The 26,337-nt window shown below is 41.9% G+C and overlaps 1 protein-coding gene across 3 annotated transcripts in view; it reads left to right on the forward strand.

Annotated features, from left to right (window-relative positions):
* The window catches only part of LOC140914962 (CD99 antigen-like), a 36,234-nt gene extending 12,779 nt beyond the window's left edge, over positions 1-23,455 (forward strand). The window contains exons 2-9 of one of the 3 annotated variants that reach the window (XM_073354118.1): positions 9,435-9,473; positions 9,865-9,909; positions 14,585-14,629; positions 15,551-15,604; positions 18,004-18,045; positions 20,043-20,153; positions 21,205-21,261; positions 23,420-23,455. In XM_073354118.1, coding sequence (XP_073210219.1) covers positions 9,435-9,473; positions 9,865-9,909; positions 14,585-14,629; positions 15,551-15,604; positions 18,004-18,045; positions 20,043-20,153; positions 21,205-21,261; positions 23,420-23,445 — 419 coding nt within the window. In that variant the 3' untranslated portion in view covers positions 23,446-23,455. The remainder of the gene's footprint in view (positions 1-9,434; positions 9,474-9,864; positions 9,910-14,584; positions 14,630-15,550; positions 15,605-18,003; positions 18,046-20,042; positions 20,154-21,204; positions 21,262-23,419) is intronic. The other 2 variants (XM_073354136.1, XM_073354127.1) reach the window with 2 other exon arrangements.
* The last annotated feature ends 2,882 nt before the right edge of the window (positions 23,456-26,337 follow it).

The raw sequence follows: 26,337 nt of genomic DNA on the forward strand, positions 1-26,337 counted from the left end.
GGGATGGGGTGGGGGGGGGAGAGAGAACTCTCAAGTGTGGTAAGCTCACCTCTGGGGGGAATAACTTTCCCAGAAACAAACATGGCAAACATTTAGCCCTATGCTATCTGACTGTGTGCTCCGAGACCATACTGAGGCTCCTAGGGGAAAATAGTCACCTCATTTCTGAACCTATGTCCTTACTGACCCTAACCTGTGGAACTAAATTCTGGTATAGAATTAGTTCTGGCATGTGGATAGTGATTTGAAGGTTGGACACTGGATCTTGGGCCTTAATCTACCCAACCCAACTGAATGGCTTCAGATTTGTTGTTGCTATGCAGCTGGACTGGTTTTGGTTTCTGGATAACAGCTGTCATTAGCCTTACTAAACGCTGAGCTCCTTGTGCCAGATTCTGTAACCTCCTGTTTACCCTACTCTTGTGTACTCTAGTCAGATGTTCATCTGGTGATTCAAAGTACGCTACCCCTAACTCTTTCTTCCTAAACTAAATGATCCTGTCAAGCCATCCACATTATCAGCACCAGAGTTTGTTTTGTTTGTGATGCAAGCTCTCAGTGAATAGGTTTCTCTTGTTACAAAATGTGCCACAATTCCTAATTTCTCTATCCAGTCTTGAATGGATATTAACGCAGATCAACATAATTTGTGCTACATCCCCTGAGTTCCAGCATGCTCCACAGACACATGTGGAAACATAAAATTCAAACTAAGGTATGTGTGGGAGAAAGGTGGCCTCTTGAATGGATGTTCACTTCTGTCAAAGGATCCTGTGTACATTTTCACTTCTGTTCAGTGGAAGGAATGGTCTGTTCTGAACTTCAGCTTCAGGAACTGAAAAGTGATAATGGACAACTGCTTATTTGCTCCTTGTTTAGGTACCCCATCACTTTAAAAATGTCATTGCTACCTTGGAAGGGGTGTCTAGAAACCATTCTTTTTGCATAAAGGCCTGTTGGGAGACTTTTGTATGTGAACAAATAACCTTGGTAAGTCAAATACATCTTGAGCAATAGGAAAGAAATGTAGGTTTCTCTTTTTATTGGTCCTAGAGGAAGCTTAACTGTCATGGTTACCAATGTTTTCTGACTGTGAACATGCTAAATCCAGCAGGACTGAATATGCAGCAAATAGGTGCTTTTTTTGTATTTAGAAAATCTTCACTTCATAGTCTATCTGTATCCTTGTCTCCTACTTAGAATTTAAGCTCTTTGAAGTAGGGTCAGTCTTCTTTTTGTATATTACCTAGCACAGTAGGTTCCTGGTCCATGACTGGAGCTCCTAGCTACTACCACAGTGCAAATAATTAATAGAAAATAAACTTAAAGATTTTCATATATGAGCAAAGCTTTGATAGGTGAAGTCTTGTAAGAGGGTTGCAGACTGAAAACTACGGTACAGGATTTCAATTCTGAAGATTTCATGGTATGCTGCTGCAGAGCTAATTATAAGCTGCTGCTTGGCAATGTCTGTAAACATCTTGTCACAGTTTTTGCCTGATCAGGACTGGTGCCCACAACTCTACCTAGAATGAGATGACTAATGCAGCTGCAAGTTCTATTTCTCCCGCAGTGAGTCATCATCACATTCAAGTTTCTCTGCTTAAAACTTTAAAAAAAGCAGTTTTTGCAGAGTTATAAGGGGAACATAGATTAAGAGAAATAGAAAAGTTTTCACTTTCTCCTGCACTGCTTGTTAGTAAATTGGTTTTTCTTTTTTGGTTCTAGCTGTTTGTGACATTAACTATTTTTTGGGGAAAAAAAGACTGTCAGAATGTGGGCTATGCAGTAGATGTTTTTAGTCTTGGATCACTGTACGTTGACAGGAGGCAAATAACGGAATTGGAAACAAATGCCAGTGAGCTCAAAACAGCAGTTCCTTTTTTGAAGGTTTAAACTTCAAAAAAATAAAATTGTGCAAAATACGTTAAAGTGTTACTTTTACTAATTGCTTATGTGCAGACCTATCTACCATAGTCCCTCATGGCTGGGTAGCAGATATTCCCATCCTTCATTGTGCCAGCAATGCCCCTCTGCCATTTACATTGGTCAAACTGGACAGTCTCTACGTAAAAGAATAAATGGACACAAATCAGATGTCAAGAATTATAACATTCATAAACTAGTCGGAGAACTCTTCAATCTCTCTGGTCACGCAATCACAGACATGAAGGTCGCTATCTTAAAACAAAAAAACTTCAAATCCAGACTCCAGCGAGAAACTGCTGAATTGGAATTCATTTGCAAATTGGATACTATCAATTTAGGCTTAAATAGAGACTGGGAGTGGCTATTTCCCCTTGTTTTTTCCTACCCCCCCCCTCCAGATGTTCTGGTTTAACTTGGATTTAAACTTGGAGAGTGGTCAGTTTGGATGAGCTATTACCAGCAGGAGAGTGAGTTTGTGTGTGTGGTTTTGGGAGGGGGGTGAGAGAACCTGGATTTGTGCTGGAAATGGCCCACCTTGATTATCATGCACACTGTAGGGAGAGTGGTCACTTTGGATGAGCTATTACCAGCAGGATAGTGAGTTTGTGTGTGTGGTTTTGGGAGGGGGGTGAGAGAACCTGGATTTGTGCAGGAAATGGCCCAACTTGATGATCATGCACATTGTGTAAAGAGTTCCCACTTTGGATGGGCTATCACCAGCAGGAGAGTGAATTTGTGTGTAGGGGGGTGGAGGGTGAGAAAACCTGGATTTGTGCTGGAAATGGCCCAACCTGATGATCACTTTAGATAAGCTATTACCAGCAGGACAGTGGGGTGGGAGGAGGTATTGTTTCATATTCTCTGTGTGTATATAAAGTCTGCTGCAGTTTCCACGGTATGCATCCGATGAAGTGAGCTGTAGCTCACAAAAGCTCATGCTCAAATAAATTGATTAGTCTCTAAGGTGCCACAAGTACTCCTTTTCTTTTTGCATCCTTCTTATAGGTCCACTGAAGGAGGGGGGAAAAATGGAATTATTGGTGGGGTATAGCACTTAGCTAGTTAGTTCATTTTATCATCCCTTTATCATTGTGGTGTTTGGCATTATGGTCAATTCATATGCTATTTCATAGATTTAAATTGTAGGATAATAGAAGTGTAAGACTGACAATTATTTAGGAGTGATGAGTGTGTGTTAGGTATATAAGTAAAGCATGGCTGGAATACAAGGCCTATAGTGGGGTGGCCAACCTGAGCCTCAGAAGGAGCCAGAATTTACCAATGTACAATGCCGAAGAGCCACAGTAATATGTCAGCAGCACCTCCTCCTCCCTCCCATGCCTCCTGCCTGGCTGATCAGCTGTTTTGCATGTGCAGGAGGCTCTGAGGAGTAGGGGGGAGGAAGGAGGGTACAGCACGTTTGGGGGAAGGGGCGGGGGCAGAGCAGCGGGTTGAGCAGTGAGTACTCCCTGGCACACTGGAAAGTTGGTGTCTGTAGCTCCAGCTTCACAGTCGGCACATATGCAAGGAGCCGCACATTAACCCCTGAAGAGCCAAATGTGGCTCTGGAGCTAGAAGTTGGCCACCCCTGTCATATAGGCTGAGACCTGTAAAATTTTAGCTTAGTAATAGTCGGCCAGGCTTAAGAATGCTTGGCATGAATAGGTGATCTAGGAATAACCTTATGCCAGAAAGGTCACAGGATCACTATAAAAGATGTGCCCGATGTTACAGAAAACTAGATTGCAATAAACTGCAGGGTATTGTTCGAGATCATGGGACACCTGGTTGTAAGATCATGGAATGTCCTGTCGTGACTGCAGCATACATGTTGTGCATAGATGCTGCTAATAACTGAAAGTAAGAAACAGCCTATGAAAAATGGGGCACTCCAATATTCATGGGGTGTGGAAGTACAGATAAGGGAAACCCTCCTATATCTGCATTAGGTGTGATCAGAACAACAATATAAAAGAGGTCCCTGGTTATGTAAAAGTGGGAAGACCGTCCCCCCAGGAAACCCCAGCAGGAACCATCCCTCCATCAATAATCATCTGCTGAGAGGTCCATCAAGACCCTAGGATATCTTTGAGGATGTGTGTATGACTGCAGCCTTAGTCATTGCATGGGTTTTTGTAGGATTTATATATGTATGGGTAATTGTAACTTTATACAGATAAGACTTTGTACTTGTGATTGTGTTTGTGGTCACTATCCTTGGACTTTGTGTGGTCCTGGAGTCTCCAAATTTGAGAAAAACACCAGCGGTGATTTTCACGCAGTTGAGCTTGAAACTGTAGCAACAGCAGCAGAACCCATGGTAGCTTAATACAAAATTACAAAAATATCCAATTAATACAAAATTGGATATTAGGAAAAACTTTTTCACTAAGAGGGTGGTGAAACACTGGAATGCGTTACCTAGGGAGGTGGTAGAATCTCCTTCCTTAGAGGTTTTTAAGGTCAGGCTTGACAAAGCCCTGGCTGGGATGATTTAACTGGGAATTGGTCCTGCTTTGAGCAGGGGGTTGGACTAGATGACCTTCTGGGGTCCCTTCCAACCCTGATATTCTATGATTCTACTAAATTCAACTTAAATTAAAAAAAGGCTACAGGAGAATAGGAGTGGTATTAAATATGACTATAGGGAATTGTGCAACCTGCTTGGGACAAGCTGTTTTACCCCCTGTGGAGATGCATGATAATAAATCCTCAGTCTCAGCCTGTACTCTTGCTCATGACCAAGGCCGGAGCTCCTCTAAAACTGTTGTCTCATGCCAGCTTCTGCAGTGGAATGTAGTTACCACTACTGGCTCTAGCTGCCATTTCTTTCCCACCCTGTTCAGTGAAGGAGCTTCCATGAGTCACAGCAACAGAGTTCCATTTGAATGTCTGTTTGGTCCTCTTCAGTGGCTTCAATTAATCAGCCCTTCAAAGCTTTGTTTGCTCAGAAATAGCTTTTGCCTAGTGCTTCAGGTGTCATATTTTTATGTTCATTTTCCCAGCTACCGCCAGCAATTGACATAGCCTATGTCAGCCAGGGCGTCAAGGGTGGCAGCTTCTGCTCTGTTAGAGAGGCTAGGGTCTTGTTTGTTTTTTTTGTTTTGTTTTTGAGAACACTTGCAACTCATGGATTTGTATATTGTGGGTATGGAGAGGAGGCAGCGCAGCAGTTTCAAAAACTGCTCTAATGCTGCACTATGCCTCTCTCCTAGACAGGCATGACTGATGCTGCCTTGATCCCTTGCAGTTTCCAATACTAGTTGCTTCAGAGGAAATTGCATGAAATGCTATCCATGGACAATTATAAAATAACCCTTTATTCCTCCATTTGTCCTGGGAAAGAAGTTTGCCATCTTCTCCTTAGTATCTGGACCTCATCCCAGTCATTCATACCTCTCAGCTCAGAACTGGATTATTGCAGTGCATTCCATGGGCCAGAACTTCAAAAGAGTTCTGCATTCACCACTGGGGCCGGATTTTCATTTTGAAAGAAGTTTGACATCTGGGGATGCTGAACTCTTGAAAATCTGGCCTTAAACAGGACTGTACCAGAAGGCCTCTCAGTAACTTCAGTCAGTACAAGACAAGGCTTCCTGCTTTAAGTGGTTACCCAGAGCATACCATACATGCCCAGCAGTCAAAAAGAAGCTTCAGTCTTATTTGTGGGTGATGTTTACAAGTTACAACAATAAAACCTTAGAACTACAGTACTTTTTTGGATCTTGGCTGTCTTAGACTGCTTCTCCCCCTTCTTGGGCAAACCACCGCAGAGGCAATCAGCTGAGATACTCACCCTTGTGCTAAATGTCAGTTGATCGTGGAGGCAGAGTGCTATCAGTGAATAGTCCTTTTCTCTGCAATTGGTATCTCCCCTCCAAATACACCCTTTACTCCACCAAAGCCTAGATCTAATGCAACTGTTCCCCCTGTGATGCTTTTAATGCCTCACATCAAGTGTTTCAAGTTTTTGCTTGTCTGGGTTAGGTCCCATTTTCTGGCTATTTTGACTTTCTGCATGCCCATTGGAAACAGGCCAGTTTATCTGCAGATCTTATACAGAAGAGATTCTCTTTGCAAGATGGATAAGCTTCAGGCCTTTGTGATCCACTTTTATGCTGAATTCCTAAGATGGTATGGATGCATCTTGCATTCCTTTCAAAGGTGGTGTCAGTTCCAGCTGAATCATTCTGGCAATATGTCTCATGTGCATGCCCACTCCTATGAAGTAGTTTTTCCATGAGCTGGGTGTTTAAAAGATCCCACAGCATTTCTCAGGAGTGGAGTAAAGAAAGGTGGCTTGTGGGAAGATTCTCTCCTCTTTCTGCCCTTCACCCCTGTGGAGACTTGGAGTACCTGCCTTGGCTGTGCGATGGCTCTCTTCAGAGAGCAACTACAATTAAGAGCTTTTTTTTCTTGCATCCCTTCAGATTGCCTACTTTTGTCTTTTTCAGATGCCTTCTGTTCTAAGGCTACGTCTGCACTAGGAGCTAGGGGTGTGATTTCCAGCTTGCATAGACATGCTCGTGCCAGCTCTCATCAAGCTAGCATGCTAAAAATAATAGCATAGCTGCGATAGCACAGGCAGCAGGGAGTAGTGGCACAGGCTAGCCTGTGCCAAGTACGTACTCCCAGGGTCTAGGGCAGCTAGCCTATGCCGCTCCTTGCTGCTATCTGTGGTACCATGGCTACATTACCACAGTAGAACCCCAGAGTTACAAACGCCAGAGTTACAAATTTACCAGTCAACCACACATGTCATTTGGAACTGGAAGTATGCAATTAGGCAGCAGTGAAGACCCAAAAAAAAAAATGCAAATACTGTACCATACTGTGTTAAACATAAACTACTAAAAAGGCGGGGGGGGGGGGGGGGAGATGCATTTTTCTTCTGCAAAGCTGTATTAAGTCAATGTTCAGTTGTAAACTTTTGAAAGAACCACCATCACATTTTGTTGAGTTATGAGCATTTCAGAGTTACAAACAACCACTATTCCCAATGCCCATCCCATTTCAGTAATCTGAGGCCCAGAATGATGGGGAGGAATCAGTGAGGCCAACCTGCATGATTGGTTAGTTTCAGCTAAGACTGTCCTGCATCCATGAAGCAAGTTTGAGTGAAATTTTGGCCGCAGAATGTGAATTTCTTCGGAAGCAAAGAACTATCTCAACTTCTCCCCTCTGGATGGCAGAACTTGTTTGTTGTCTTGGTTGCTTTCAGATAACTTGGCTCCCTGCATCTTGCTATTGGGTTTTCCCATATTTGTGTTTTATGTTGAGGACAATTCAGCTGAGAATCACTATGAAGGGAAATCAGGCTCTTTCCTTTCAGTCCTTACCCCTTCCCAGGAAAAAACCTAATATATTGTGAAAGATGAGCCAAACATAAAACCAGTTCTATTTTCAGAATGACCTCAAGAATTAATGATTCCTCTATTTGGTTGTGCTGGAGTAGCACAATGGTCATTGAGGACCAGTGAATTTCCATTCTTCTGTATCTCAGACTGGCATTTTCTAAGTTGCATAAACCACAGCACTGGTATCAAATACTAAGGTTTATTAAAACCCCTGTTTTCTTAGTTAAATTTTTTTATTCAGTTTTGATACAGAAATAGCACAAATTCAGTCTCCTTTCCTGGCCTTGTTTAAAGGAAGTATGTAGTGAGTAAAGTGCAGAGCTTTCCTTTAAGGACCCCTTGGATGGTTAAACCTGAGAAGACTCAGGTCAGAAAGAAATGTTTTGTGTGCATCTACATTAAGAGTATTAAACACTTTGCTGAACCAAGCTAGCTGTCTGGTTCTGGCGGCCTGATAATTAGTCAGTGTAAAAGCCCAGTGGACTCCTAGGGTCATGAGAAGTATTCCTTTTGCAGTTCAACTTCTTGAGTTGCTGCAGTGGGTTTTGGTTGCTCTTCTTCTTTTTCCTCTACCTTTTGCTTGGTGCAGTGAAGGTATAGATAACTGATATCTGGGCTTAGAGAGCTCTGGGTGCTTCCCACAGCTCTTGTGTTGTACTTGGGGAAGATTTCTGTCAGCATTCAGTCTGTCTGATCAGTTTCACTAACCACTGAAATTTGCCACCACAGCATTCATGATGTGAAATCAGTTTGTATCACAAAAATGTGAATCAACGTGAAGCAAGTGGCCGGAAGCTGTTGAACAGCAGTAGTAGATATAGTGTTTATCATGATGTGATGTAGAAATGTTCTGTTCCGTCTCCCTCAAAATGATATTTATTCCAGCAGGAGGAGGTGTCCGTGGTATTAATACTTGAATTAAAGTGCCAATCAGGAGTTTAAATACAATTTTTAAAGAGAGACCATGCATTGAAAACTTACCACCTTTGGACTGGATATCTTGTGTATGGGAGGAAGAAAGATAGCAGATTACAGTGGAACTGAACCAAAAGATAATTATTTCAGATTATGAAGAAATTTATATTGTAAATTCTTTACATGATCATGCATGTTTCAGCCCCCCTTCATGCCCTAAAACCCCTAGGTAGAGAATCTTTCTCTGCACAGCTGGACCAGTTGTGTTCATTCCTATTGAGCAGAGCAATGCTCCTGCTAAGCTTGTGGCTTTCTGGAGGTCCGCTGAAAAAGCGCTGAAGATCCCGGTTCAACATCAGTGAATCCTTTGGGAATGAAACAGGGTTCACTCACCATTCTGGCACCTCCTGCTGGTTGTCTTAGGAATTTAGCTCTGTACGGTAGTGTATCCTCTTTGGGTGGTGCCTTGCCACCATCACTCCTGCTCTAGGACCCACATCTCTCCAAGGACCACGGCGTTCTCTTCAGCAATACTGCCCTCCAGCCCTGCCACACACTGTGCTTCCCCTTCCAAGGGATCTGCAGTTCACTGTTCAGCCACTTCCCTTAGTGGCTACTGCAGCGAGTTTTCTGGCCACTTCCTCATGGCCCCAGCATCCTCTTTGCCTTGCCTCAGGGCCTCAGCCTTCAAACCCCAGTAGCCAGCCAAGAGCTGTCTCCCACTCCCCCAGTGTCTGTCTGCAGCACTGCTCTGTCCAGGCTGTGGGCAGTTCTCTCAGCCCTCCAGAGACACAGTCCTTCCTCCCTGGGCTCCCAGCAGAGAACTGCCCTCCTCTGCTCTGTAGCTCCCTTTTTAAATGGGCCTGCTTGGCCCTGGTGGGCTGCTCCCTTCAGCTCTTCTCTGGCTGCCTCCGGCACAGCTTCTGTAGGCTGCCTTTAAACCTTTTTCTGCCAGTGATGGGGTGTCTGCCCCTCACAAGGAAGAATGCATTTACTCCATGGAAGACTGTCTGCAGATACGACCCTTATAATCCATATCCCTTCTCTTCTAAAGGAGTGTTTTGCGGGGAAGCTGCTTTTGCTTCCTGCCCACGATACTGAGAAAGTCCCTCTATTCTAGCTGCGTGTGGGACAACATTGACCAGGATCTGAATGGCATATTTCAGAGTGAGAAAGGTGTCTCCTCATTCTGCTGCTAATTTCTGGCTTTTTTTTTTTTTTTTGTGTTGCTAGGTGAAGACGACTTTAACTTAGAAGATGCATTGGACATTGGTAAGTAATATGTTCTTGCAAAAATCCCTTCTTGTGAGATTTTTCTTCATATAGTGTTTAGCATTAATGTTAAAACATAACAAACACTTAGGGCCATATTCTGACATCCATAGAGAATGTGTGTAACACCTTTCTCCATGAGTAGTTGTATTAACTTCTTTGGCACAATTTAAGGTATAAGGTGCTAGTTAGTCTAAGAGTGTACCAAAACCTGGACCACATAGAAGTGGAGCAACCTGTTTAGGGGAAAGTCATACAACTGTAGAAGACTTGAAAAATTATTAGTCTAATACTTTCACTTATTTTAAAAGGAAGTCTATTTAAACTTGTTCTCTAAGTATCATCACAAACATTTCAATTTGTATTAACTTCTATGTCCTTGACATAACAGGACCTACAAAGAAGCCTGATTCAGCTACCAAAAAGCCGGAGTTGGGTGAGTAGTGATTGGCACATAAAGCACCTTACGGTAAATGCTTTATTATGATTTTAGATGTGTAGTTACTGACAAAGAGTCATGGTTACACATTGCTGTATATCTGGGATAAATTATCCCAATGTGTCTATATATATATTTTTTTTTTTAAAGTACACATCTCAGGCCTCTTTGGGGACAAGTGGAGGATCAAATAATAGAACCAAGCTGTCTTTAATAATACAGTAACTCCTCACTTAACATCGTCCCGGTTAACGTTGTTTTGTTATGTCGCTGATCTATTAGAAAACATGCTCGTTTAAAGTTGCATAGTGCTCCCTCATAATGTTGTTTGGCAGCTGCCTGCTTTGTCCACTGCTTGCACGAAGAGCAGCCCGTTGGAGCTAGCTGGTGGGGGCTTGGAACCAGGGTGGACCGGCAGCCCCCCAATCAGTTCCCCACTCCCCTAAGTTCCCTGTGCAGCAGCCACTTCACAGGCTATCGATTGCCGGGCAGTTCAGCTGTCCCTCCCTCCCACTGCCATGTGCTGCTCCTGCCCTCTGTCTTGGAACTGCTTCCTGGAGCCTCCTGCTTGCCGTGCAGGGGAAGAGGGGTGTTGATGTCAGGGTGTACCCATCCTACTGCTCCTGTACCTCATCTCCACAGAGCGGGGACAACGACCCACCACAGGGCTCAGGACAGAGGGAGCTTGCTGGCAGCAGCTGCTGTCTCGACTTGCTGATCTACTTTAAAATGCAGTGCTCTTAGAGTGGGGTCAGCATACTTAAAGGGGCAATGCACATCTCACGTACGTGTGTGTGTGTGTGTGTGTATATGTCTGTCTCTCTCTCTCTCTCTCTCTCTCACACTCACATGCACCCCCCAGCACTTTGGAAAGTGGAGGGAGTGATGCGCTCCAGTGGGATAGCATGGGTTCATTATCACGTTCAGTTTCCACAGGCAATGTTTGCAGCCACTGCCGTGCGTCTGTTGTGTCTCCTCCCTCTATTCGTGCTGCCTTGTAGAGTGTGAGGCTACATTAACAACGTGTTAACCCTTGAGGCTCAGCTGAATGCTAGTTCATCATTTAGCAGTAAGGCATTCCCTGGGAAATATCCCACCCTCTGACTTCACCGCCTCAACCAAGCTTCACAATCATCATTGCTCTGGACAATATTAAAATGTTTGTTTAAAATGTGTGTATGTGTGTGTATGTATATATATATATGTGTGTATGTGTATATATATATATATAATATTAAAAAAATATGGGGGGGGGAATTTCCCTGGAACCCAACCCCCCATTTTTACATTAATTCTTATGGGGAAATTGGATTTGCTTAACATCGTTCTGCTTAAAGTAGCAGTTTTCAGGAACATAACTACACATTAAGCAAGGAGTTACTGTAATAATGACTCTTTTAGGCTTTAGTCAGTGTCATGGCAAAACTGAGAGATTGGCTGGCAAATCTTTTGGTGATGTCATATCTACCTCAGTCTCCAGGAAACACATTTTTCTCTGACATCTGCTGAACCACCACATTGAAATTGTATTTTACTATATCTAAGGGTTAAATAGTGGCTTAACTAGCATGGTGGAATAAGAGCATAAGGACACCCTAACACCCTTCTGCTGGCTACATGCATTACAGATAGTAGGGAAAGCAGGCTACATAGAGCTGCTACTTCTCTCCCTCATGCAGGTGAGTGAGAGGGGCAGAATATAGGCTTCCCCCTCTCAACGTGCTTGTTGGCATAGCTGTGCAGGGGATATATGCTGCAACAAATACAGTGCAGTTACTGCCTCCCTGGAGTCGAGGGAGAAACCAGGAGGGACACTGAGACTGAGTCACAATCTCCCTCTTTTGCTTCTTTGGGGGCAGTGCAATGACATATTGTTGTCTCTTGCTCAGATGTTAGTCATGATCTAGTCCATAATTAGGAAAATAATAATTAGTCTTCAGAATATGCATTTAGAATTTAGATTTGTCAGTGAATTTAAAAAAAACTCCATTAAAAGCAGTTGCTTAAAAACAAATGCACATGCAGCCTCATTGGGGTTTTGTACTAGCTAGCAAAATGGGACGAGCAGGATGATCACAGCCCTAAGACTTGCTCACAACCCATGAATTAGACTATAACAGGGATTGACAACCTTCGGCACGCAGCCCATCAGGGTAAGCCCTGTGGCAGGCCAGGCTGGTTTGTTTACCTGCTACGTCCACAGGTTTGGCCGATCGCAGCTCCCAGTGGCCACAGTTCGCTGCTCCACGCCAATGGGAGCTGCGGGAAGCGGCACAGGCTGAGGGGTGTGCTGGCTGCTGCTTCCCACAGCCCCCATTGGCCTGGAACGGTGAACCACGGCCAGTGGGAGTCACGATCGGCCGAACCTGCGGATGCGGCAGGTAAACAAATCGGTCCGGCTCACTAGGGGGCTTACCCTGGCGGGCTGCGTGCCAAAGGTTGCTGATCCCTGAACTATAACAACGCATAATAAATACCTAGCCCTTTATATCACTTGTCGTCAGTAGACCTCAAAAGTGCCTTGCAAAGGACAGCCGTGTCATTATCCCCATTCTACAGATGGAAGGTGAGAGCTTGCTCCTTTGTAAAGCACTTTGAGGTCTACTCATGAAAAATGCTATATAATAGAATAATAATACTTATTATTGAGTTGTTAAAGCCTAGTACATGCGTTGCAGGCAAACCTTGTGGCTGTGACCACACTGCTCATCCCATTTTGCTAAATGGAAGGGGGATCCTCAGAGGTAAGTAGGGAATCTTAGTAAGTAGAACCATGGAATATTAACCTTTGTATACTAAAGCCTTCATAATTAGAGTGTGCTGCAGTGGGCTCTGGGGGCTGCCTGGGCAGAGCTCATTGCAAGATCAGGTCTAAAAGATATCCAAGGAACAACATAATGGCTTTTTAATATAGGAGTGGTGATGGCATTATATTGAGGTGAGTTAGAGCTTGTAGGACTGCTGGAAGAAGTGAATAGCAAGAGGGATTCGATTAAAGGGAGGTCAGTGCCATGCACAGAAATTGATATCGTAGAATTTGGTATTGATGATCCATGAGTTTCTGCTGTTGAGTTAGAGGCCTCGTTTGAGTGCATTAATGGCTTTGGGTTTTTTGTTTTTTTCCAAATGGCTTTTGATTAGTTGGCTTTAGGGATGTGTCATCACCTTATTTTCAGTAGATAGCACTAATTGACTAATATACCATTCCTAGAAGTGGTTGTAATTTGAATATATTACCTTTCTAATCACTCCCTAGAAGGGTGGGGGAGAGGTGCTCTTTATGCCAGGAAGTGGGAGTCTGTTGTCAGAAAGGAAGGCTTTCCCTTTCCTCTGGGATAATCTCTTTGCAAAGCCTTTAATGTATTTTCAGCTAAGTCACTTTAGCAAACTGCAGTATCTTTGCCATGCTCTCACTAGTGAAGTGGAACATAGTTTGGCAGGTAGTGGCTGTTAACTCTTTAAATTGCTGAACAACACCTGAAAAAGCCAGTATCCCACTAGCATTGCTGTGCTTCAGCATTACTGGCAACTGTTTGGAAGGGGGAAGCTAGTCTGTGGGAACTAACAATGGGCACAATTCCAGAACTATAACAATGTTTGTTCCTTCAGTTTATTTAGTCATAGAAGTGCCATGGTGTTATAGGAGGCCATTAATGCCTCTGTTAGAAGGATGTTGGTCAATTAAATGCAAATTTTGCAATCTGTAAAGTTATTGGCTGGTTAGGATTCAGGCTCTTTATGTGAAAAGTTTCTCAGGTTATACGTCATGGATACACTTGTGAAGTTAAATCTTTAATTATGACTACATCAAAATGCTCAACCTTACTGTTCAAATTTCATGACTTTTAGTGCATTGGAGTGGCAAAGTAAATCTCCATATTTATTTCCTTTTTTCTTTTACTGTTTCTTTGTAAATGGGGGGGAAAAGTGTCTTCATTTTTATAGAATTGCCAGTCAGAACAGATGAACTAGTGGCCTTTATTAGTTAACTCATGTTTGTAGAATCAACTGTGTGTATATGTTGTATGCAAAGTACATGCTTCCATATGCATTTATAGCTCTGTGTGTGTGTGTATGTATATATAAATTAAAATGAGGAGATGAGGCTGTCTTGGTCTTGCTAATTTTAAATGTTCATAACTAGAATGAACTCAAAATGAACTGATTTTCTTCTTCACATGGATTGATATATTTTTTTTTTGAGACTTTGAGATCTACAAAGCTGCCAGTCTGAAATAAATTCAGTTCCATAGTCTTAAAGTTGATGCATACTTGATGCTAGCTACTTAGTTTTAAAAATGCCATGTTAGTGCTCAGGCCTGTTCCCCATTCTATTCAATGGGAGTTTTCCTCTTGCCTTCAGTGGGAGCAGGAGCAGACACAAAACTGCAGACACAAAAATCGAAATGAGGTATGATAGTTGGGAATGTAAGGGTTCTCAAGGGATTTCTTATTTACGATCTTGAACACAGTGGATGAAATCAGCTGCCATAATATTAGTAAGCATAAGTCATGGAGGGTTTTTTTGTGGGGGAGAGGGGAGGAAGATAGAGAAACATGGGAAAGGTAGGGATAATTTTATAAGATTAGGTAGGTTATTCAGCTTGTTTCTTCACTTTTACTCATCTGCAATTTTAACTCCCCCCCCCCCCCCAACAATATTTGTCAACAGATGGCCACCCAAACGCTCAGCCCGGAAGCAAGGACAATACTGGTGGTAAGGATTTTGTAAATGTTTTAAATAGCATTTGTCAGCCATCATACTCGGACCATTCTATTGACTTTTCTTTTTAAATGAACCATTCATATTTAAATGATTTGGTACATCAAGGCATTTACTTCTGACTATGCAAATAATGAACTCGATGAACTTAGACACGATGAAAGAGCAGTTGAGAACGAAGAGAAAATGCTTGATTTTGCAAACAAATCATGCAACAGCCTTAAAGTGACAGTAATAGAACAGGAGAGTCAGTTTCCTTTGCTCTCATTTTTAAAAAAGAGAAAAGGTGAGCATGGGTCAATATTTGCATTTGAGTGCCTAGAGCAAGGCACCTAAATAAGTGCTGATTTATCGTCTCCCCACCTTGACAAGCTGCGTTCCTACAGATCTCATTCAAGTCAATGGGAACTGCAATGTTCCAGTGCTATTCTGACCAAACTTGCTAACTGGTTAAAAGGTTGTTTTTAGTATCTCACATGCACATTTTGAAACTATTTTGTGTTAACCTGTAGCATATAGAATATGCTCTATGTCAGAATTTCAAAATCATAAATAAACTCCTAATGTTTTTTTGTGATTTCCAATCTAGCTGAATTTTTAACATACCTTTTGTGAGTGAGAGAGACACTAGTGGAGGAGAGTAGTTGGGGCATTGCACTAAATTTGTTCTTGAAAGTCTACCTTAAACCTTGGACTTTCTCATATATGAAGTAAAACATAGTTTTCAGCACGTCACGGATAAATGTATGACACACGTGTTCCCAATAGTTGGCTCAAGTTTCCTATCAGCTTATAGAAGCTAAAAAGGGGTTAAGAGATCAAGGATGAACATGTCCTAGTAGTTTAAAGGAAGAGTCAAGATCAGGTATAAACACCTTTAGAAAGGAAGGATAACCATTTTATTTACTCTTACAGGGAACTTTAAGGATGAGGACTTACTTGATGGTAAACTTCCACCAGAAAAAAGGGGTAAGATAATGTCCAACACTTCACAGTGAAACCCACTGCTATCTAGTTTTTGCCTTAGACTTGTGTGTCACAAACGGGTTAAAATGAGTTAGGAATGCTAGATTTTTGTCCTGGTCTGTTTGAGGCATGGAAATTGTTATCTTCCAATTTAACCATTATGTACTTTGTTCATTCAGAAAAATTGATGATCCAAGGAGGTGGAATTGATTCAGGAACTCTAAACAATAGGTTTAAAACTACAATGATGTGAAAGTGGTACTTGTTTCAGCATTCACAGTGGGGAAAATTTCCAAATGTACCTCAGCACCATGTCTAGTGACTTAGGAGCTTATGTCCTATTGACTTTCAATGAGATTTAGGTTACTAAAAACCTAAGTCCCTTCTGAAAATAGACTTAAGTGCTTTTGGAAAAAAATTCCCCAGCCATTGTTGAGAAGCTCTAGTGCCTTGCTTTGGGACAGACTTGAAATTTGGCATAGGTATAGCACTGGTGCCAGGAATGTGCATCTTGCTTTTCCCATGGGGGAAAAACCCACTGGTATTTGGCCAAGATATTAGCCTTTGAAAAATCTGTTTGCACACGCTCAGTAGAGACTTTAGTTTGCAGTTAAATTTTCTTGAGAATCTCATCTGCAGAGAACATGCAGCAGCCAAGGTCTTCAGTGGGTGAGCAGGACTTTCCCTGTGATTACTGCTCCCAACTGCTGCATGCTGCTGTGGTTCTCAGTTCTGATACCTGGCACATGGAGACTCTCTCCTATCCTCTCTGTGCTGGCACCAAGCAGCAAGGATGAGGAAGCCACCTGACTTGAATAGAGGGGACAAGAGCTGGAGTCGGGGTGGGGGAAAAATAGGTTGGGACAACAAGCTATGGAGACTAGGAACTTAAGGGTAGGAGGAGAAGTCAGGTGTGGAGAAGGGACAGGTTAGAGAGGGTGGGGCAGAAGGGTCTGTGCCCACTAGAGCACGCACCTGCAGCACCTGAGATTCCTCAGTGTCAGTATTCTCTGCTTACAGAAGATATCTGTGAAACGCACTGGCAAAGAGTGTCTCCTCACCATCTGGTGATTTGTCCAGAGAGAGGATGACAACTTACTACTGCTACCAGTTACTCCATTAGCTCAAATGGTAGAGGTCTGTGTGGTGGATTTAAAGGTTCCAGCCTCTGTGGTGTCACCTGATGGAATTCACATGTCAGCTTGCTTTTCAAATGCTTTGGAAATTATACACACAACCATGTTAAAAGAATATTAAGGTTGCAAAGTCAACCATTCAGAAGTTCAGAAATACCAGAACTAAGGTTGCCTGTGCACTGTGGTAGACTTCAATTGCACGGTCACATAGGATATCTGCATCATTCAGTGCAGAGGACGGGTGGCGCTCTGGGAATGAATCAGAGTTCCTAATGAATAGGGCTGTTACTTGTCGCACCCCTGCCTCACTTGTTACAGAAGTTGGAAGGGGTGTAGTGAATGAGGCAGGGGACTGCAAGAATGGAAAGGAAAGTCTCATCTCCGATGGTTAAGGCAGTTGAATGCTGCAAAGGAGAACTGGATTCTCTTGCTGCCTCTGCCACAGAGTTAAACCAAACTTTTCACAAGTGGCCGCTAATTGTATTCATTTTCTAGGTTCCCAGCTTGAGACCCTGGGGCCTGATTTGAAGAGGTGCTGAGCACTTACCGCTGCAACTGAAGTCAGTGGGAGCTGTGGAGCTTTGAGCACAGAAAGTGCTATATAATGCTAAATACTCTGGCACTCAAAATTAGTTTTAATCTCTGAGCCTCAGTTTCCCATCAGTACAGGGGAGATGCTAATGCTGCCTTACCACACAGAGCTGTTGTGAAATTAAGTTAATGTTTGTGAAACACTTAAATAATTTGGTGATAAGCACCACAGAAAACCCCATGAGGAAATCTAATAACTTTGTGTTTAAAGAAGAGTTTGAATGGTGTGCAGTAAATTAGTCCTGGGGGCTCTACATTGAACCATGAGAATAATATTAAAATATTGAATTAGCTACTCATTCCCTGGGAACCATTCATCCTATGCATTTGATGCAGGGTCCTGTAGAATAAAATGGTCTGTGATTACGCAATTAACGAGAGTATCACAATACATACACCCAAGGAGGTTGAATTAAGTTTGCACAGGCAACCCTAGGTCTGGCATTTCCTACTTTTGAGTGCTTGACTTTGCAACCTGAATAGTCTTTTAACATATCTTGTGTAATTTCTTTATTAGTTGAAGTCTGTTTCTATTGTATTGACTTTGTTAATGTAGCATCCGGAGATAGTGGGTCATTTTGCATGATGCATTGACATAGAGCGCGGATTCTCATTGTGATAAGGCTGTTCTCTAAAAAGATTCTTCTAGCAATGAAATTATTTGTTATCTTACAGGTGAAGGTGATACCAATCCCAAGAGTGGAGGAGAGGCGGAGGGTAAGTGCATGGATTTTCGTATATCTGTTGTATCTGTACATCATCTTTAAAAAGTTAAACATCTAACATTAAGCATTCCTTTTATTGCCTGCAGGTTTAGAATTTTAATAGTGCTGAATAAGCACTGGCGGTGCTTTTCAGCTTCAAAATATTATACAAAATCTCTAGTATTTTTACTTCCAACAGCTTTGTTCCTACCACTTTTTTTTTTTTTTAAATACTTCACTTCTGATGGGTCAAATACTGAGTTCTTAGCCCTGGTCTACACTAGGACTTTAGGTCGAATTTAGCAGCGTTAAATCGATGTAAACCTGCACCCATCCACACGATGAAGCCCTTTATTTCGACTTAAAGGGCTCTTAAAATCGATTTCCTTACTCCACCCCTGACAAGTGGATTAGCGCTTAAATCGGCCTTGCCGGGTCGAATTTGGGGTACTTTGGACACAATTTGACGGTATTGGCCTCCGGAAGCTATCCCAGAGTGCTCCATTGTGACTGCTCTGGACAGCACTCTCAACTCAGATGCACGATTGTCTGCCATTGCCCTGACACAGGGAGGGACGACTGATGACATGGCTTACAGGGTTGGGTTACAGGGAGTTAAAATCAACAAAGGGGGTGGCTTTACATCAAGGAGTATTTTCAGGCAGGATTTCACGGAGGGTTCCAATAAGAAATGGTGCACCTAAGTAATTGTTCTTATTGGAACAAGCAGGTTGGTCTGGCCTCTGATTGATACATGGCTAGATTTACCTCGCTGCACCTTCTCTGTGAGTGACTGCAGTGTGACCTAAAGGAATGAGCCCCCTAGATGTGGGGGAGGTGGGTTGCAAATGAGTACAAAACAAATCTGGTCTACTTCTTGTTTTGGTACATTCCATCTATCTTTTACATCTTTGGCTGGTAGCAGACGGTGCAGAAGGACTGCGTGCTATCCACATCTCATGGCTGCTTGGCAGAAGATGGTACAAGAGGACTGCTAGCAATCCGTATCGCCTGCCTGCTCACGATAAGGTGGTTCTATAGGACTGACTGCAGGACTAAAGAGAATGATGTGGTCAAGTCACTCCAAATTTGGTCCCTGCGCCCATGTCTGCCCAGGCGCTCCTGATCGACCTCACAGAGGCAACCAGGAGCACCTCAGACATGACTATGACGGCTACCAGTCCTACTGTACTGTCTGCTGCCATAAGGCAATGGGTTGCTGTTGCTGTGTAGCAATGCAGTACCACGTCTGCCAGCACCCAGGAGACATACGGTGATGGTGAGCTGAGCGGGCTCCATCCTTGTCATGGTATGGCGTCTGCACGGGTAACCCAGGAAAAAAGGCGCAAAATGATTGTCTGCCCTTTCTTTCACGGAGGGAGGGAGGGAAGGGGGGGCTGACGACATGTACCTAGAACCACCCGCGACAATGTTTTAGCCCTATCAGGCATTGGGATCTCAACCCAGAATTCCAATGGGCAGCAGAGACTGTGGGATAGCTACCCACAGTGCAACACTCCGGAAGTCGACGCTTGCCTCGGTACTGTGGAAGCACTCCGCCGAGTTAATGCACTTAGAGCATTTTCTGGGGGGGGACACACACTCGAATATATAAAACCGATTTCTAAAAAACTGACTTCTATAAATTCGACCTAATTTCGTAGTGTAGACATACCGTTAGAGTAGAAAATGTGAACCTTGCACACAGCATTTCACAAGGTTTAGATCCAGACTTCAGAGTGGTCGCTCGTTTTTGCATGAGTGTACTTCATACCATGTCTAGCGCCATAATGGAATGCACTCATGCTGCTTAACATGAACTACTGAAAAATTAACTCTTCTAAATCTATGCTTGACTCTTCAAAATCCGTGAAAAGAAGGCAGAATCAATGTCTAAGATTACTTCAAATGTTAGTGCTGTTTTGGAAACATTCAGAGTTTGTATATCTTTTGAGAAAGAAGCCAAGTCTGTCCTCATTTATATCTAGAAAAAAAATGTCTTGTTTATAGCTTCTCAAGGAGTGATACCTGGAATTATAAGTGCTGTGGTTGTAGCCGTTGTTGGAGCAGTATCTAGCTTCATTGCTTACCAGAAGAAGAAACTCTGTTTCAAAGCAAGCGGTAAGATTTTAACTAGTTTTTCTCCTTTGTGATCTGTTGTAGCTCTTATCTAGAAAGATAGGGAATTTAGTAATCAATATAAAACATATCAGCCAATCTTAATGGCCCAATGCATTAGCAGTCATCATGAAGGAATAATATATTTTAAGTGAGTCTTAAAACTAAGAAGTTTGAAATGTTTTGGCCAAAAAAAAAAGATTTTTTTTTTTTAAAGTAGGAGGTGTCCGTCTTTCTCCCCCTCCCCCCGGCCCCCCAAGATCCCATAGCTCAGAAAAAGCTGGACTGAGGAATCTCAAAATGTTTCCAAAAATTCTCTACTCGCCAGAGTGAGCATGAGAGAGTTTAAGCAACACTTTTGAGAGGAAAAATAGAAAATTAGAGGAAATGGGGAGCAGAATGTTTACAGTGGAAACTGCCTTTCAACTTTAACAAAAGAGTCATTATCTTGGCTCTGTAATGTCACTAGTAACCCACACTTTGGGAATTATGAAGACTAAGTACACAGCTGTTTCCCACACACTAGGCTTCTAATAACAGCACAGGAGAGTTTATTCCTTTTTGAGATGTTCATCTTCCCACCATTGGTTTCTATCCCTCTCTCCTCCCCCACTGTCTTCCTAAACCAAGGATATGAAGGCCAGGATATGACATGAAAAGTCACACAACACAAAACTTCCCCCAAATATCTTGCAAGGGCAATAACATGGTTACTGGGTGCAACTTAATGCTTCATTTGGTCTTGGTGGCACTCTTCTTTCTTTTAGTTGTCTAGGCTCTTGTAGGAGCTCTGAATTATGCACCCTAAGCTTTCAGTGGCCACCCTCTGGAGAAGCCTCTCCGGAGGATGATCACTTGGCCACCTAGTCAGTGTAAGGAGGCTATACCCATCCATCAGTGGTTTCGCAGGCCTTACCTTTTTAAGTTGCTTTGCTACAGAGCATCTCCAGCCTCTCTCACATTTGCTTTTGTCTCTGCCATTTCCGGTCTTAGGGAAATGCAGGTAACACAAATGCCTGATATCTTACAATGTTTGTTTGTGTTTGTATCTCAGGAGATCAAGAGAATGTTAATATGGAAAATCATCAAGGAGCACATGCAGAGCCACCTGGTAAGAAAAGGATCTGGAGGGGGAACAGAATTTTTGGCAGGAATCTGTGTGGACTTGAGTCACAGAAATTAATCTCATAAAGAGACTTATCACTTGCACTATACATTCTTGTAGTCAAGTGTTTATAACTGCAAGAGAAATGAATTCTGGACTGAAACAAGTTTCAAATTGAGTTTCATTTATATTAGATGGTAAAAACATAACTAAAGCAAATTAATAACCCTTTGCATTTTTTCTTTATGGTGGTTGGATGAAATACCTGAAATATTAAAATGTGTAAGGAAGTAGTGGGAATGTAAATGGGTATTGTAATCAGAATTGTGAACTGAAAGAACACAAAGCTGCTACTTTAAATCAATTATTTGAAAAATGATATGGAATGGTGGGTGGCTGGCATGTTTTTTAGTGGAATGTGTTGGGAGTCTGACTGTAGCCGTAGCTGTGCTGTCTGACACGAGACCAATAAAGCTGTGCCGGAGTTGGCATTAATAAAAGGGTAACGGTATTTGAACAAAGATGCAATTACATAAAAGCAAGCTGGAGGCAGGGAAAGTTAAACTGACTAGCATACTGTTGTGCACCACAAAGAATCTTTTATAAAAGAGAAGCATAAAACAGCAAACTTAGTTTTTTTTTTTTTTTTTTTTGTCTGATCATGTCTGCTAAGAGTTTTTTCAGCGAGCTCCAACTCTGTAGTGCAATGCAGACATGGCTGTTTAAAATGATTGGCTAGGGAAATTGATGAGGTATTGCCAGAGTAGGAAACCTGGCTCCAGGAAGCCCTAGATAAATTTGGATTAGGGAATTGTTGAAGTGGTATAGCCAGAAAACAAACTTGGCTTCTGTCAGTTTCACCCCTTCTGACTGGCTAATGAAGGGATGAGCGGGAGTACTCAGCAAGGCATTGAAGTTTTGGGGAGGATTCTGCATGTACCATATATTTAAAAAGAAAATGAAGTTGAGCCTCTCACAAGAGTGTAGGTTATGAGTAACTATACATGTCCTCCTATGTGCTTAGTTTAAAACCAGAACTAGGCCTTTTCTGCTTTTTAAAACTGGGCAAAGTTACCTGCCTTATTACTCCAATACAGTCAGTTTGTCCCCACAGACTTGTTAGCTGGTTCAAGATGTCTTGCATAAACTTTTCTGTAATACCTTATCAATTCTTTTATAAAACGGGTACCTTTCTCTCCAACTGTTTTCTGAAGGTGAGAGTGCAGCTAGTTCTGGATATCCACCTCAAACTAGAGTTATTCTGACAAATAGTTTAAATACAGATATTAATTCTAGTCCTTTTAAAATTAATCTGGTTATATTAGCTCAAAAGAGAAGCAGATTTAAAATATCTAGATATTCATTAGATTTTAGTTTAACACTGTATCCTATCCCTTTGGCCGTAGTGAAATATACCTTTATAAGATCCTGGATTAGGTTACCATTGTAATCTAGATAAATATAATACTGTAAGACCCCTGCAAAATTCAGGTTCATGTATGAAGTTAAACAGAGTAGGTTAAAAGTTTAAACTTTGTTCAGGATTCCTGGACTTGGTTATGATATGCCACAATTGTTATAAAATTAGTGATTTTTTTTTAGAGGTTTAATAAAACCGCACAAAACCAAAATCTTTGTATACATTGATATCTGACCATTTTCTCCTAGATGCTTGTGCAAGCATATTACATTCCAGTCTGAGTTTACTATAACTGCATATTGCATAAATAAAGCTAAACTTCCCATGACCCAAAATCACCCTTGTAGACACAATTTGTGCCTGCAAAAGTACCCCTTTTGTTTTGCATCCACAGTGAATTGCAGGGAAAGTTCGTAGAAGTTGTATTTCTGAATACTTGACTGCAGATGTAAATTAGGTAGCCATGTACGTCACTAAAATTTATGTCTTCAAGTTACTCCTGGGTGCAAAAACATGCAACCACCACTTTTTTTGCAAGCAGAATTCTGCTTACAGAGAGATCAGGCCTCAGCCCACCCCACTATATCAAATGCCCATTTATTTACTAAGATTAGAGTGTTCACACTTTTAAAAGAATCGCTGTTCTACAAGTTGGATTCTCATATATTGATAGAGAATTGTACTAAGCTTGATTTGGTTATTTTGTTTTTATATTTGTTTGTTTCTTTCTTTTTTTTCCCCCAGTTCAGCAAACTCTTCTGCAGAAATAATCCAGGGAAACTCAAGCTGAAGAAAAGAACAGCAAAACTGGATAGAAAACCTGCATATCTGCCTGAAAAAACACAATGTAAACAGCAGGGGCTTGAGTTTCAAAATTGCATGGAAAAAAAAATATCCTCAGAAAGGATGGGAGGGATGTTTTCAAATAGCTGAGCGTTTTTCTGTGGTTAGCCCTGTGCAGCACAGTGTTGCCCACTGACAGTTGGCCTTAAAATAGTGACGTTCTGAAACAACTTGTGCCTTTTAATTCTCAACTCTGCTCTTGTGGCAAGAACCATCGCTGGTGTGTATCTGAACTGACTACTATTATGGCTAGCCCCCTTTTCTTACCCCTTCAAAAAAAATCTGTTGATCTGTTAAGGTACCATGACTCTGAAACAGCTCTAACATTGTAGCGTCGTATGGGAACGGCTACACCACCCACCTCAGGGAGCCTCCCACCCTGGCTTGACAGACTTGGGCTAGCGAGACTCACGCTAGTGCTCTTAAAAATAGCAGTGGAGGCAGAGCTCTGAAGTTGCAGCTCGGGCTAGTGCTCTGGCTCTGGAGCTTAGAGAGGTGGGTGGGCTCCAAAGCTGGAGCTCCCACCAAAGCTGTGACGCCCACACAGCTATTTTTAGTGCAGGCAGCGCCAAGTCCCAGGAGCCCAACTCTGTTGACCAGGATTGGGAGGCTCGCTACCGTGTGCTGCGTATCCTTACCCTAAATTGGGTAATTGTGCCAGTGAAGACACCCTTACAGTTCACTTGAAAGTGAAGTTTAAAAAAAAAAAATTCTAGTAAATTTTACATTTTGTGGGCACCTGAACGCAAATTTACATAGGTTAAAAAAGTAGCCATGTCATCTGAAATATTTGACCAAATGAGTGTGTGTGTGTGTGTGTGTGTGTGTATTTGACAATGGTGTTTTCTGTGCAGCTGCCTGGATCAACTAGCAGGAAGGAGGTACTTGTATCTGTCCTCTAAGGAAAAAAAAAAAATTTTTTTTTTGTTTCATTTTTCTTCATTATGTCTGTCTGGTACAGATCCAGAAAGCCCCAATGTGCTTTAGTGCATCCCTCAGAGTCTCAAAGTTGCTTTTCATACCGATTAACTAAAATTGAATTGATCAAAAAAGGAAAGGCCTGACTTACAAATCAGAACCCTACATTGGCTACTCTTCATTTGGCTGGGAGTGTTTTTCTGGTATTTGTGAGTATTCAAACAGCTGCCAGGAATTAATTTGTATGCAAGTTGGGACTGACAGACATTTCCATAACTGCTCACCTGAAAGCTTGAACAGGTCATTATTTACAGTTTTGCTTTTGAAAGGTTTGTCATCCAGTCGGAAAGTAGAAACAACACAACTAACTTATGTGGTAACTCTGCAATGTGGATAATCAAGAGCACTCTACACAGGGTGACCAGATAGCAACTGTGGAAAAAACGGGACGGGGATGGGGGGTAATAGGCGCCTATATAAGAAAAAGTCCCCAAAAATGGGACTGTCCCTTTAAAAGCGGGACATCTGGTCACCCTACTCTAAACTGAGTTCCTAAAAATTACTCTCCATGCGATTCAGCAGAAAACAGCCTCAGTCCTGCAGCTGATAGCACACAGGGGCTGCTGGACTTGTATGGAGCCCCAGTAAAGTCAGTGGTGCTCCATACAAGCACAGCAGTCTGCTTACATGCTGTCATTGAAGGACTGGGGCTTAGATTTGTAACTAGTATTGGTTACAATGAATAGTTTGACCAGCTGTACCGAGGAGATTTTGTTTGTAATAGAAGTTCAGTTTTTGTGCAATTTTACAAAACACTGTGAGACAATTTTACTTAGAAGTGCATCTGGTAAGTGCATAGGTGAGAATCTGGAGAATTACAGTAATTCATACAGTAAACAAATTAGCCTTTTTACAGAAGGTTATAATTTGGACTAGCACAGACTTTTTTTCCTGCCAAAACCTGCAAATCTCTGTGCATGCAAATATTAATGCATCTAATGAGAACTCATTTTAAAGAACATGTACATGTTATTTTAGGAAGTTGATGACAGAGCTTTAAATGTTTGGGTTTTTTTTGTTTGTTTTTTAAATTATGAAACTCATTGGTAAACCAGTTTTCCCCATTACTCTATTTTTTCCTGGATGAAAATGTTAAAACATGCAAGTGTGTTATTGATGGAAAAGTTACTATATTGTAGGTGAGATTCTTTGACTGTAAATCGTTAAACTAATAAAATGCCTTACTTACCTTCACCAACAAATGTATTTCATATGTATCATTGTCAAGTACATTGAAAGATGCCAATAGCTGTTTTGGGGTTCTTTAAACAAGCTTTCAATTAAGATTGTGGATCCTTCTTTCAATTTCTCAAACCTCTTAAGAATTAGTCATTAAAACCTCAGACTATTAACATTGTGCCTTTTTTTAATAAACATTTGTAAAGTTACTTTGGTTAAGTATCTTAAAATGTACTCCAGTTTATTTCTTTGAGCAGAAAACAATGTTAACTCTACTTCTGTGTTTGGATGGTCTAGAAAAAAAAGTTGGAGGCAAGAGGGGAGTAGTCTACAAACTTGTTAGTTTTACCTTTTCTCCTAAAGAGTTTAGATTTATTTTGAAAACCTCTAAACATAAAATTACACACATGTATTGTTGTAAGTAAACCGTGGGGAAAAGTACTTGCCTGTTTTATTGTCTATTGTGCAATAGATTGGAGAACAGACTGCAGGATTTGATTGTGGCAGATTCATATGCACTCAAATTTCTGTAGGTTTGTTTATATTACAGAGCAATTATTAAAACATCCACCATGGAATGACATTGTTTCTGTGCTTCCAGTTAGGCAAACAAAGACAAGTGGACTATATCCGTCTTGCCAGGTTGAAGACATTCTCCAACT

The sequence above is a fragment of the Lepidochelys kempii genome, chromosome 1, assembly GCF_965140265.1.
Source record: "Lepidochelys kempii isolate rLepKem1 chromosome 1, rLepKem1.hap2, whole genome shotgun sequence".
In the NCBI taxonomy this organism is placed as follows: domain Eukaryota; kingdom Metazoa; phylum Chordata; order Testudines; family Cheloniidae; genus Lepidochelys; species Lepidochelys kempii.